Source organism: Brachycentrus maculatus, unplaced genomic scaffold (assembly GCF_059751285.1).
Source record: "Brachycentrus maculatus isolate JH-2025_06_01 unplaced genomic scaffold, ASM5975128v1 h1tg000074l, whole genome shotgun sequence".
Taxonomy (NCBI): domain Eukaryota; kingdom Metazoa; phylum Arthropoda; class Insecta; order Trichoptera; family Brachycentridae; genus Brachycentrus; species Brachycentrus maculatus.
The window spans coordinates 113,122-127,581 of record NW_028280828.1 but is presented as its reverse complement, the minus strand read 5'-3'; the positions used below and the strand labels follow the sequence as shown (position 1 = coordinate 127,581).

The 14,460-nt window shown below is 32.6% G+C and overlaps 1 protein-coding gene across 6 annotated transcripts in view; it reads left to right on the top strand.

The window, feature by feature from the left end:
• LOC148311119 (uncharacterized) overlaps positions 1-14,460 on the top strand; it is a 415,481-nt gene that overhangs the window by 358,329 nt on the left and 42,692 nt on the right. For all 6 annotated transcript variants that reach the window (XM_088257212.1, XM_088257209.1, XM_088257213.1 and 3 more), the window contains exon 5: positions 10,429-10,577. In XM_088257212.1, coding sequence (XP_088113338.1) covers positions 10,429-10,577 — 149 coding nt within the window. The remainder of the gene's footprint in view (positions 1-10,428; positions 10,578-14,460) is intronic.

The following is a 14,460-nucleotide window of genomic DNA, read 5'->3' as shown; positions in this document are numbered from 1 at the left end:
TCCAAGTAAATCTTTTGGGATTTTTTTCAGAGCAATATTAGGCTAGTAAGATATCAAATAGTCAATGATCACGTTTTTGTAAAACAATGCACTTGGTCATTTTCTCCTCTATGACTACGATATTTGGATTATCTCCAATTAGGAGTTATTTTTTTTACATATTTTATTTTGCCGAAAAAGACTTGGCACCACCAGATCAATAAGAACCTAAAATCTGGCGGTGTCAAAGACTACGTAATCGGAGGGCATGTATGAATAGACTTATGGATATGAAGGAAGCAAGGAGTGTAGGGGAGAGTGCCCATGAATGGGACGTTTTTGATTTTGCCTCTCTAGTTATTCTCTGTAAAATAAATCACAAAAAGTAAACGTGGATTCTCTTTATTCAATCTTTTAGCTACAAATATGCCATACTTTGTTTTCTAAAAATAATAACCTAACTGCCTGAAAAATCGATTTCAAATAATGTCCTAAAATGTCCCATTCATAAACACCCTCCCATGAGTGGGACACCAGTATACTATGAATGGGACATTAATTAAAATGCAAGTTCGATGGAAAAAATATATTTCAAAACAAAAATAATCGGTATACACTTTCGTATAATACGTAGACGCATGCAAAAGAAATTTTATTCAACATTTTTATAACATTTTTGGCAAAAAAAGTTCAGATATCTTAATATTCCACAATTTTCACGGACATTTAAGCCATTGCATAACACTATATTGGTATTCTCCATTTACATTTAAGCCATTGCATAACACTATATTGGTATTCTCCTTCACATATATGATACTTATTATCCTCCATTCCTTTTGTTTTTGTCAGTGATACACCTTCTATTTAACTGATTTATCTGAACTGATATCTCTGTCATTACTCATTGAAATCTCTTCTATGAGTTTTTTTTAACTCTTTAAGCGTTAGGCTTATTTTTTGGTCTATCTATAGGTTTTCGTTTTCCATTCTTCAATAATTGTATTTTCAAAAACCTGTCCTTTTCTGGAGTGTCAGAGATTATACTTGATTTCCCCTTTCTGATTTTTTTCTGTACTGTAGAACAAATTCTTCCAGCTGAATTTTAATACGTGGAAAGCATTTCTTCTCGATTCAGAGTAAACTAACTAACTAAAAAACTTACTAACCATCACGCCGCTTCCCCGCATGGGTAGACAGAGAGAATAGAACGCCATACCACTCTTCGCCTCTTCCACGTTCATGCATCTCCTCATATATACCCGCCGATTGTTACGACTCCTAACTTGACCACTTTCAAGTATTAGGCATACCTGATCGTGCCATGTTTTTCTCGGTCTTCCTCTGCTCCTTTTTTTAATTACGTTCACCTCATAAATTTGTTTAACCGTTCTTTCCTCACTCATTTATTCTAAATGTCAAAAAAAACATCTCAACAAACCTTTCTTAATTTCATCGTTAATGCTTATCTCAGCTTTGCATTCCTTCCTTATTTCACTATTCGAACACCTATCATACATCGTTTTGTCGCACATTCTTCTGAGAGATCGCATTTCGACTGCATTCAGTCTACTTTTATCCTTCTTTTGCCAACTCCATGTTTCACTTCCATACATTAGAGTTAGAACCTGGACTCCGTTGTGCCCTGCCAGTTTAGCTTCCGCTGATAGGCTCTGTTATTTCCTTTGCTAGTTGTATGTAAAAATATCTAACCACTAGAAATATCAGCCTTTACTTGTTCAACATGTCTATAAAGAGAAGATTTTCTTATGCATACGTCTTTGCAACCGACCTAATATTTTGCTTTTTATTTAAAACCTCTTCTACAGCAGCTTCAATTTGAACGTTGGTTATGCGTGTTCTTGGCATTATATCCTAAAAACAATACAATGCGTGTAATACAAACTAGTACGAACGATTTTTAATGTAAATAAAAAGTATTCGTCATGAATTGGACAATTTTCCCTTGAGTGGGGCCGTCCCATTCATGATCACTGCACGCGTCCCATTCAAGGAAATGCGTGATTTTTAGAAAAATAGATAAATCGATACATTTATACTAAAGTAAATTTGATGAAACTTACTTTATAATATCCTGAGAAAACCGACTTAAATAATTGTATATATCAATTGGAGCACTAATCATAACTTGTATGTACAAACAAAATCAAATTACAGTATATAATTTACTTTTGGACGCAAAAAAATTGTAACACGTCTTACTCGCTTCACTGTCAGTCGAGAACTGAGGTTTGAAGATTAATCTGTCTAATATCGTAGCGTTAATGTTGGGTAATTTTTGATTTTTTTTCGTAACAATGGTTTGGGCTGGAGGACGATCGTCCCATTCATCCTCTGTCCCACTCATGGGCACTCTCCCCTATGTCGCCAGGGCAGAAGAGTGTGGCGTTTCATCCTCTCTGCCTACCTCTACGAAGAAATTGCGTGATGGTAGTAGTAGTAGTAGTAGTAGTAATATGGAGTACGGATCAACATGCACATTTCCTCGGTTCAACAAAAAGAGCATATGATAAATATTGTATGTAGTTGTAAGTGTGAGAATAGTGCTAAGTTAATGGCGTGTAGTATTGTTTACAACATTGTGAGTGTGTCCAAATACTGGTTCACAAATCTAGATTATCTCCAATTATATAAATTATTTATCATATTAACCATATTATTCTTCATCTATGTTGACATGTCAAAAAATAATATGTAGTATTGTAAGCATGTTGGTTTTGTGATTGTCCTGACGAAGAGACAGGTACGTCTAGAAACCGTCTATAAAAACGTCTTTAAGTAGGTTATATACTCGTACTAACATAACTAACATTTTTTTAAATGACTAACCATACGAATTTTTAAGAATATCAATAAAATAATATTAATTACAATATTACAAAGAAACTAATTTAACGGCGGTATCTAAATGAAGACCATTTATCTCTGGGTCGAGATTTCTCTGATCGCGTGACCAATCGGTTCAGGATTAGCATGACGAATTATTTCGATTTAAACAGTAATTTGTTTATTGATACTGAACGAAAGATCGATAAGCATTTACAATTATTTTAATTGAAATTCATTGGTTTTATCACGGAGAGTTTTATAAAATGTAATTAACAAACAAAAATTTATTTATGCTAACAAAATAACATTTTAATAAGCTTTTGTTAAATTATATTTTAAGGTGGATTTTTTTTAAAGAAGTTTATGGGGAAATTATGGAACAGTGATTTCGTTTATTAAGGGTCGATGTTTTCTAGGGATGGAATGATTGATAAAGATATGGAAAGAAGAATATATGATAGTAACAGAGTAAATGGTGCGCTGAATTCAGTTGTACCAAATGAAAGCTTTAAAGAGAAAGCAAAACTGGCATTGCACAACGGAGCTCTGGTTCCAACCCCAATGCATAATATGAAACATAGAGTTTGCAAAATAAGGATTGAATGTTGTCAAAATGCGATCACTCAGATGAAAGTGCCGCAAAACGATGTATGATTTTCGAATGGTGAAATAAGAAGACTATGCAAGGCTGAGATAAGCACTATCGATAAAAATTTAGGTAAAGCGTCTTGAGTGGCTTTAGACATAAAACAAATGAGTGAAAAATGTACAATAAAATAAGTATTTGAGGCGGCTGTAGAATGCGAAGACCGAGGAAAATTTGTCATGATCAAGTATTTCAAATACTTGAAAATGGTCAAGTCAGGAGTCGGAATAATCGGTGGGTACGTGAGGGAAGATGCATATATTTGTAAAAGTCGAACATTATTTGCAAATACAGATTGGTTTGGCATTCTATTCTCTTCACCTACTCCTGTAGAAAAGTGGCGTGATAGTTTGCTAGAATTAATACAAGTAAAAAAAAATTTGAATTTTCATTAGATATTATGAAACGATTTCAGCCACACAAAACCCCATTGTGTTGCATTGTTTAGCTATTAGTGACTGGAGTCAGGTGCTGAACAGGCAGACACTTCCCTTACACAATGAATACAGCCGGCATTATTTAACTTCTGATACGTAGATTATTATTGGGTCTAGCGTGCGCTCTGTTTCGTATGATAAAAGAGGCTCATTGGCGGCCCTAATTGCGATTTCGTGACTTCGACATTTCGTGAAGACTACGAAGTGGAAACCCTTTGGATGTCGAATTTCGCGAGTAATTCATTTTCGACTTTATTAACGACACCTTTATGTCAACTGCTTTTAAACGAGAGTATTGTTTGATTTTTTTTTCGATTCACTAACGAAACGTCGATTCACGACAGCAGATCGATTCGCAATCGACGATAGCGTTGTTTACATTATCCTTCAAGTGCATTCAAACAGCCAGTATGAGTTATTGATTTCAAATTAACTTTTATGAACTTTTGCACAAAAAAGTTCTCTAAATACAACTAGATTGGAGGTTGAGGTATACGAGATTATTCAATATACAAACTGGTAGAATATTGTTAAAATAAATTTAAAAACTTTTTTGATATTGATCTATTTTTAAATGAAATAAAAATAAATACTACCGAGATTTAGGTGTATTCTTTTAATAAATATTAATTTTCGAGTTTGTATTTCAGCTTTATTACTAGTTTCGATGAATAATATTTTAACCTGAATTACTAAAATGATATTCCAATTTTAATCTTCTTTTTTTTTTAATGAAATATAACGGATCTAATGATATTGTCAAAATTCTTTATAATGTATAATACCCAGACTTCCAAATTCTTCTTCTGCTACTACAACAACTACTGCTACTACTTCTACTACTATCACATCGTTCCACTACAGGGGTAGGCAGAGAGGATGGAACACCCCACTCTACTGTTCTAATATACCTTCCTGCTTCCTTCACGTCCATACATCTATTCAAACATGCTTTCCGATTACGTAGAATTTTGACATCACTAGATTTAAGGTTCTGATTTTTCTTGTGCCAATTTTTTGCCGTTCTCGATCCATTCTCCCGTTCACAGTTGCCAAATATACTTTCGTATGAGATGTTAAAATGACAATTTTTCCATTTTTATTTATTAAAAATCGTTTCATAATCGTAGACCACTTTTCGAAAATATATTCAGATAACATGGGCTAATAGGCTTACCCTTCTTATGTTTTCATGATGAAAATTAAACGGAAAACATTTCTCTTTATCTTCTCAGCAGTGGTGTTTCTTTTACAGTACATGGAACAGAGGCAGAATAGGGGTGTTAGGTACGCTCATCCACCCAAAAAGCGTAATAAACATGTATGTAATGGGACTTATAGCTATCATAAAAACGGCGCATAAAAACATCACACCTCTCCGGAGCGTCTATCGTGTATTTTTTTCTTCTTTTTTGTGTACAGAAGAATCGCATGTACCCGCACAGTAGCGCATCTCAAAGGGGCTTTATTCGGGGGTAATGGGAGCGTGTCCTTACTCCCCCACCCCTTGATACGGCAGACGCATAACCTAAAACGTAATAAAATAAAATACGTTTTTCGTACGTATTTTATTATCAATTCAAAGAGCTATCATAAAAAACGAAATATTCCTGATAGAAAAACCATGTATTGTTTTCTTATCATATTTTATCAATCAACTGACACGCTTGATCTGGAAAGATGCCTTAATACGTAAGTGAAGTTTCACATTCGGCTAAAAAGGAGGGTTAATTTCCTGTATATTTGACGTATTTCTATGTAACATTTATTTAATTTCTTGTATCATTTCGCTACTAGCTGAAAACAAACCTTCAGTATAGAGCAAGCGAGTTATCTTATTTAAGAATAAAACGCAAGGATCATTTCTTTTGGATACACAATAATAAAATAATAACAAAACTGAAGTGGATTGTGTTCTCAATCATGGTGACATCATGGATCTAGATTTAGGGATCCAATTTACCACACATACACATATTTAAGTATGTATAAAAATATATCCAACAAAAAAATCATATATATTGGTGATTTTTGACTTTGATGTTTATTTGATAAAACCCTGAACTAGTTTTTGAATCTCCGGAATGATCTCCTGTGAGATGAGTGACATGGCGTAGTTGGATAAACGCTCAACTGCAAAACTGGCGTCGCGGGTTCGATTGCAAAATCGAAACCCGTCAATTGCAAAACAAATTCAAGAAAGATTTATTTTCAATTATTCTGGGTTTTGTTATTTATTTTTTACATTTATCATATTCTTATTTTCCTACCTCTACAGACAAGCCTCTTATAGTAAATTTTCCGGGTTATTAGGCAGGTTTTCACACTGGCGGTATATGTGGTACTAATATGAATATATTATTTTAAATTCTAATATTTTTATAAAATGCAATATAACGTCCAGTTTATTTTACATAACGACCAATTTTATTTTTTCAAACGCCCAAATTTAGTTTGTTAAACGTCCTATATGAATTGAAAAAACCTGTATAATTCACATTACTATGATTTTTTGTTTATTTTCCTCCTTTGTTTTATCTCTATTAACTCCTTTTTACCGGAATCATAACCTTAAGCCTATTTTTTCAACTAAAATATTTATACAACCCTCGCTTACACATGGGCCCTGAAGGCTACATGGAGAAGCCTTCGCAGACCCTAAGGGAACCGCGCTGTCCTTGCATTATTCAGGATGCGTTAAGCTGTGTGCGTAAAGGAGCGCTACGCGTGATTCTCTACGCCCGCGTAGCACATTGTCTACGGCGCGTAGAAGCGTAACCTTGCGTCTGCCCGACTTAATAAATAATTTGCAGGTGTTGATTTTTCCTCTTTATTCTCCGAAAGTAGCGCAACACGGGATGAAAGTATCGCGTTGTTCAAATAAAGAGAAACAAATGATCGGGGGTACTTTGCCGTTAATGCTTTGGTAAAAAAATTAAACTATCTTTTTTTATACATTAAATAAATATTTTACAATATATTGTAATGAATACATTTGTTAATTGATAAAAAAAAAAACAAAAATTTCTGTCTGATAAAATACACTTTTTATATTATGGTGTCCACCTTGCTTTATCATGCTTTTTTTAACAAATACAACAACACCCATCTTATATATAAAAAAAATAACAGAAATACTCATCAATAAAACGTTTTTTGACATGGCGAGTATTAATTCAATAACGACTAGTTTTCAAACTGAGTTTCTATCACCTGTTGGTGAGAACACCTGCGTTTCTCAAAATTATTTATGTTTACGTTACTAAAGTATGAATGGATGGAAGTTGGTATGACCCTTAGAAATGAGTACAACGCGGAAGAAGAATTATATGTTGTTAGAAAATTGCTATTTACCAGTTTTATTTTTATATTACAAGTACCACTGAAAACACGCATTCATCAGTGTACCAACTGCGTAATTCCTAAGACAACTAAACCCTTACTTCATGACCTAAACGTCTGAAATATAAGTATTTTAGAATGATATCCCTGTCCATGCATTATACATACCGAATTATGCCGTTTTTCTATTCAGTATACCAAATGACAAACTGCCTTATGTCTAACATGACTTAACACTATATTCATGGTCTAAACGCCTGAAATATAAGTTATTAAGAATAAAATCCCTTGCCATGCATACCGATTCATGTCATTTTATTCCTCAATATACTAAAAGACAAACTGTTTTATTTCTAATATGACTTACAGAATTAAATCCTAGTACATACATGTATTGTGGAATTAAATCCTCCAATTTATGTAATAAATTCTTCAGTTTATAAAAAAAAAAACAAACTGCGTAATGTCTAACATGACTTGACCCTATCTTCATGACCGTAAACGCCCGAAATATAAGTATTTCAGAATGTAATCCCTGTCCATGCATACCGAATAATGTCGTTTTATTGTCTAATATACCTAAAGACAAACTGCGTAATGTCTAACATGACTTATAATACAAATATTACAGAATTACATCCTTGGTCATGCATACTAATTTATGTCGTAAAATTATTTTGTATATCAAAAGACAAACTGCGTAATATTTAACATGACTTAACCCTATCTTCATGACCTAAACGCCCGAAATATAAGTATTTTAGAATGTAATCCCTGTCCATGCATACCGAATAATGTCGTTTTATTGTTTAATATACCTAAAGACAAACAGCGTAATGTCTAACATGACTTATAATACAAGTATTACAGAATTACATCCTTGGTCATGCATACTAATTTATGTCGTAAAATTATTTTGTATATCAAAAGACAAACTGCGTAATATTTAACATGACTTAACCCTATCTTCATGACCTAAACGCCCGAAATATAAGTATTTTAGAATGTAATCCCTGTCCATGCATACCGAATAATGTCGTTTTATTGTTTAATATACCTAAAGACAAACAGCGTAATGTCTAACATGACTTATAATACAAGTATTACAGAATTACATTCTTCTTAATGCATACAAATTTATGTCGTAAAGCTCTTCAGTATATCAAAAGACAAACTGCGTAATATTTAACATGACTTAACCCTATCTTCATGACCTAAACGCCCGAAATATAAGTATTTTAGAATGTAATCCCTGTTCATGCATACCGAATAATGTCGTTTCATTGTTTAATATACCTAAAGACAAACAGCGTAATGTCTAACATGACTTATAATACAAGTATTACAGAATTACATTCTTCTTAATGCATACAAATTTATGTCGTAAAGCTCTTGAGTATATCAAAAGACAAACTGCGTAATATTTAACATAACTTAACCCTATCTTCATGACCTAAACGCCCGAAATATAAGTATTTTAGAATGCAATCCCTGTCCATACATACCGAATAATATCGTTTTATTGTTTAATATACCTAAAGACAAACTGCGTAATGTCTAACATGACTTATAATACAAGTATTACAGAATTATATCCTTGGTCATGCATACCAATTTATGTCGTAAAATTCTTTTGTATATCAAAAGACAAACTGCGTAATATTTAACATGACTTAACCCTATCTTCATGACCTAAACGCCTGAAATATAAGTATTTTAGAATGAAATCCCTGTCCATGCATACCGATTTATGTCATTATATAAATAGCTTTTCTTCCGTTCTCTATGCCTCACAGGCCAAATAAACCCTTTTCGGAATAAATTCCGTCATGCTGCCACCAAGGAAACGCCAGCAAACGTGACGTGAATGCGAAGACAGGGGTGGAGCGGGGGGTGAGACGAGCAACACGGGGGGGAGGCACTCAGATGAGTTCCGGTTGTAAATAATACTGAATGAATACCTAAGTTTTGTTGAGAAGTCAGAAAACAATTCTCAAATACCTGTTTCCCTTAAATCTGGAACAAAAACGCGTCAATTTATTACGCTTTTGAAATAAAAAAATACAATTAACCCACCATCTTTTATACATAGGATGTGATTTAGATTATTGTTAATTGGTTTGGATTAAGTTTTGTTTAAAATATAAAAATAGCACAATTGTATAATACCACTTTTTGAGTTTATTAATGATAACGCGGCTAGTTTTCAGAACTACAGATGCCGACTAATGAAAATACAAAACTGTTGATAAGAACCTCTGTAGTCTTGTTTACATTAATTTACTCAGAAAATCGCATTATACGAGTACAAGTATTTTATTTTTATATTCAAATATTTTAGTCATATTCCATGAAATTCATCCCAAGTCAATAAATTCTTTGATTTTGGTATTTTTATTTTGGACTTTCCGGTACAGAAGTGAATGAACGATTTTGATCAAATACTTTAAACAAATAAAAGGGGAAAAAATATTCTTCCTTTCCTAGAGATAATAGAATGTCACACTAAAATGTCTTCCACATTCATCCATCTCCTCATACCTTGACCTGACTATATTTAAGTATTCGAAATATCCCAAGATGCCAAGTTTTCCTCGGTCTTCCTCTGCTTCTATTACAATCCACATTTTTCTCACAAATTTATTTTACAACTATTTCGTCACTCATTCTATTCACATACCAAAACCATTTCAACACACATTTCTTAATTTTATCGATTAAGCTTATGATAATGCTTTGCACTCTTTTCTTATATCATTAGAACATCTATCATATAATATTTTGCCGCACATTCGTCTGAGAGAACGTATTTATACTGCATTCAGTATACTTTTATCCTTCTTTCGCCAACACACACGTATAATATCAATATAATGGCGCTGTATAAATCTTCCAAATTTATTATTATTATTTTATAGGTAACACGTATTTGTTTTCGAAACATGAAGTAAATATCGCATAAAATAAATAACTCCCTTACACTAGATTAAAAATATTGTTACACGAATGTATTATTAAATTTCGTTGAAGCTCGTTCGAGTTTCTCTTGTCAGTGTCAGAAAAGTTTTGATGGCGTAATTCACAGAGAGTGACAGTTGAATTTTCACCTCCTCCGTTTTATTTACAAAATATTGATTTCACGAAATTGAATGTGTGTTTGAAATTTCATTTCAGAGACCTGTCTCAGTACGGCGAAAAAGAAAGCCACAACGTTCTCGAGGCTTCTCCGGGGGTTGAAGACGTCACATCGCAAAGAGAAGCACGGCAGCTGTTCTCCAAAGCAGGCTAGACAGGCAAGAACACAAGGGATGCCCCCGCAAAGAGTGAGTTCTGAAACTATACTGCACTATACTTGTTATACGCATGTCGCTCTTCCATCCTATACACCCCTAATCCCATCGTCTGAAATTATGACAAGCTGTAAAAGCAGACTTTGTACCAAATATAACCGCTCAAAACAATGCTTAAATCAAATTGTTTTCACTTAGAAGGTTCCAAGAGAAAATATCTTTCTTGTAATACAAGACTCTGAATAAATGAAATACTCAAATAACTTGTTGTATTTACTAAGCTTATGTTATCATTTTTGTATTGTGAATTTCGTCATAATTTTTGTAAAATGGTATTTTTAATTTTAATTTTAATTTCTTCAAATATCAATAAATCATTTTTTAAATAAATTAATTTACACACAATCTGTATATTTTTTTGTTTATTAATGTCATATTAGTTTAAATACCGATTAACATCACTTTTATTTTAGATCGGCTAAAAATTTAATAAAACAGGTTGTTTTTTTTCTGTACACCAGAATAAGGCTCTGTATAAGATCTTAAGATCTTTTATTTTAATTTTTCATTGCACTAATTGTAGAAACGTATTTTTAATACCTTGTTTTCTCAATATTCAAATGTACAATTAAGAAACCATGATTTTATTATTATTATCATTTCTTCCAAAAAAATCATTTATCTTTTCTATTTATAGGAAAAATCGTATTTTAGATATTCGCAAATAAAATAATACTAATAAAACTATCCACCTTCATAGTGTAGTAGTCATTCCGTTTGACTACCGTTCAACCCAGGTTCGATTCCTAAGGGGAGATTAAAATAAATATAAGTGATTTTTCACTGTAATATTTCACCTTGGACTGGCACTTAAAGCAAAAGACTGATCACCTTTCCTAAGGCATTTAACGATCAAGATAACACTGCTTATATACGATGCAGTCCTATTTGTGCCATTGGGTGCTGATGAGGGTTAGAAAAAAATGCTTTTTGAAATTATGTCGATAGTCTTCAGTCGTTTTGTTTAAATTTTTGTATGAAACATTTCGATATTCTAACTCGGTTTGATGTCATATTTTTTTTGTATATTATACAAAATATTATATTATATATCAACATTTGTTAGCCGGTTTATTATAAAATTATTTGTATACAATATATAAAACATTTTTACACACCATATATTTATTTCTCGCCGACAAAAAGGTATTATTCAATAATCCTTTGGGAAATGTTTTCCTCTCACGTGATAATTATAGACATCGGTGAATAAATGAAAGAGAATCATCTTTTATCGATGTTTTTCGAGAGATTTCTTCGATTCCTTAATTTTCCGCAGCCATTTTGAATGTAATCAAATTGCTTTCTTAGTCCGAACTCCCAAAGGATGGGTGGGTTTAGGGATGCCCTTACCGTAACACTTCCCAGGAATGTACTAATCATTCTCTATAATTTAATTTAACGCCGGCGCAATAAAAGCAGACACCTTGAATTTATTCTTCTCGCGTGTTTAGTCCTAGGCATTCGGTAATTCCCTGCGTAGGTACCTATAACGTGAGGCTTTATTGCAATCTTAACGACAGTATCTCACGGGGAGAAGGGGACGGACATATCCAGGGCACTGGTGATAGAGAGAGTGGATCGCGGGTGCTTGAGTAATTTTGTCATTAATTTGTCGCGTTTCAATAAAACATTTTCTAGGTGAGTGTATTACGAAAATACACAGAAATGCAACAAGCTTTCGTCCCGAGACAAAAATTTATTGCTTAATTAATTTTATTTACAAAACAACATAATATTTTAAACATTTTTATTAAAAATAATCTCATCAAAGATGAAGAAGAATGTAAAAGTCTGGGTATTTACAGGGCTGACGACCGTCATGGGCTGGTTTAAGTTATCACTTTACACACGTGTAACATTCACCAATTCTACCCATTATTCGAACCCGGGCAGCATTAAATAAAAACTATATTGGCCCAGCCGTTAAAACAAGTTTTGCTCAAAAAAATTTTTCATTCCTTGCTCCAAAAATATTTAATTTGCTGCCCGAAACCATTAAGATTTCCAGGAGTGATCAGGTCTTTAAGAACAGTGTCCGTCGATGGTTGCTTAACATTGGAAGGGACAAGGTAGAAAGTGAATTAACTAAAGTCCAGGTGTAATTATCACATTGAAAAACCTTTAACTATAAATTATTTTTGTATCTCCTATATGATATGTTTATAATCTAATCATTAAAAAAATATATTATTAAAAAATAAAAAAAAAAATAAAAAAATAAAAATATAAATTTTGTATTACCATGTTAGTATTCGGCTCAACACAGGCCATGCCCAAAGAGCCGTAATACGTATAATAAATGTATATATGAAATAAATATGTATATTGAATGTATCTATGTATTATGAAAATAAATAAATAAATAAATAAAATAAATTATTGACAGCCACACTACTCAAATCCTTAGAAGTTCTATATAAATGAACCAATTTAGAAACCTTCTTCTAGAATCACTAGAACTTCACTAGAGACATCGATTGGTGAGATGTAAATAAGCTTTTTACTAAGCAGATTCTTTATAAATTCTTCTTCATCTTTGATGTGATGTCAAAAAAAATATGAAAATAACTTCTGTAATGGAGATAATCCAGATTTTGTGAACAAGTATTTGGACACACTCAAAATGTTTTACATTATTTATTTAGTTCAAGTGCCCATGTCCAACGCGCTGACAATATATTTAAACAGTAAGATTTTTTCTTAAAGTCAGTCACTAACAATTTTTTTCGTATAGTTTTGTTCAAAGTTTACATCCCCTACATCCGATTAATTTTTATTTGCTTTAATATTGTTATACTCCGTACGTTTTAGGTTAAATTCTCTCTTTTGCTAGTCGAGTATATGAGCCCTCCAACAGTATTCTTCCAAACCACAGCCGTTCTTCATATGAAGCGGTGTGGGGAACCACATTGTGGTAACTAAATGAACATAAGGGCAGGGTTGGAGATACCAACACAATAGTAAATGCTTTTAGGTTTCAAAGCCATATTGTAGAAAATTGCTCATGTTAAAAGCTCATCTCCTCTAACGTGAACTAAACAACCCATGACAAGTTGTTTTCATCCAACTATGAAATTATTATTCAGAAAACGAAATATTTCATTTCATATACAGTATATACTTTATCCTTCTTCTTCTTCTTTTTCTTCTTCTTGGTGAAGGTCTTGTGGCCTGTTTTTAAGAGTGATCAGCCTTCTGGGATGTCGATTCCCAGCTGTCATTCCATCATTTAAGGGGTCTGCTCGGGAGTTGTCTACCTTAGCAGTGCAGTGCAATGTGGGGGAGTCTGGATGGTTCCATTCTCTTCACATGCGCATACCATTGTCTTCTTATGATTTAACACTTATTTTATGATTTATGGTATTATTTACTCACCATAAGTTCAACAAACTGTATCTTCTTCATTAAAAAATGTATTTTAGCATTTGAAATTTAAGTGTTCGTTTGTTCAAAGACTTAACCTCCTTAAGTTATTCTCCGATTGTTTTGAAATTTTGAAACAGCATAGCATCTGAAAACGCGCAGGTTTTATTGTATATTTTTTATAATTGTAATGAAAATGTAAGGGATGATAGATAATTTTTTATAATAGACTTTTAATTTTTTCAATGCTTCACCAGCATTGAAAGATTCATTTTTTAAATCTCAAAACAGATAAATGGGAATTATTCATTGAGAATTATAAATAGTATTTATAGGGCTTATTATTTGTCATAGGCTGATTGAATTATCACTTTACACATGTGTAACATTCACCATTCTACCCATAATTGACAACCGTACCAATATTTTTTTTTATATTTGATAAACACGAGTATATCAAAAATCTCATGGCGCTAAACATGTCAGTTCA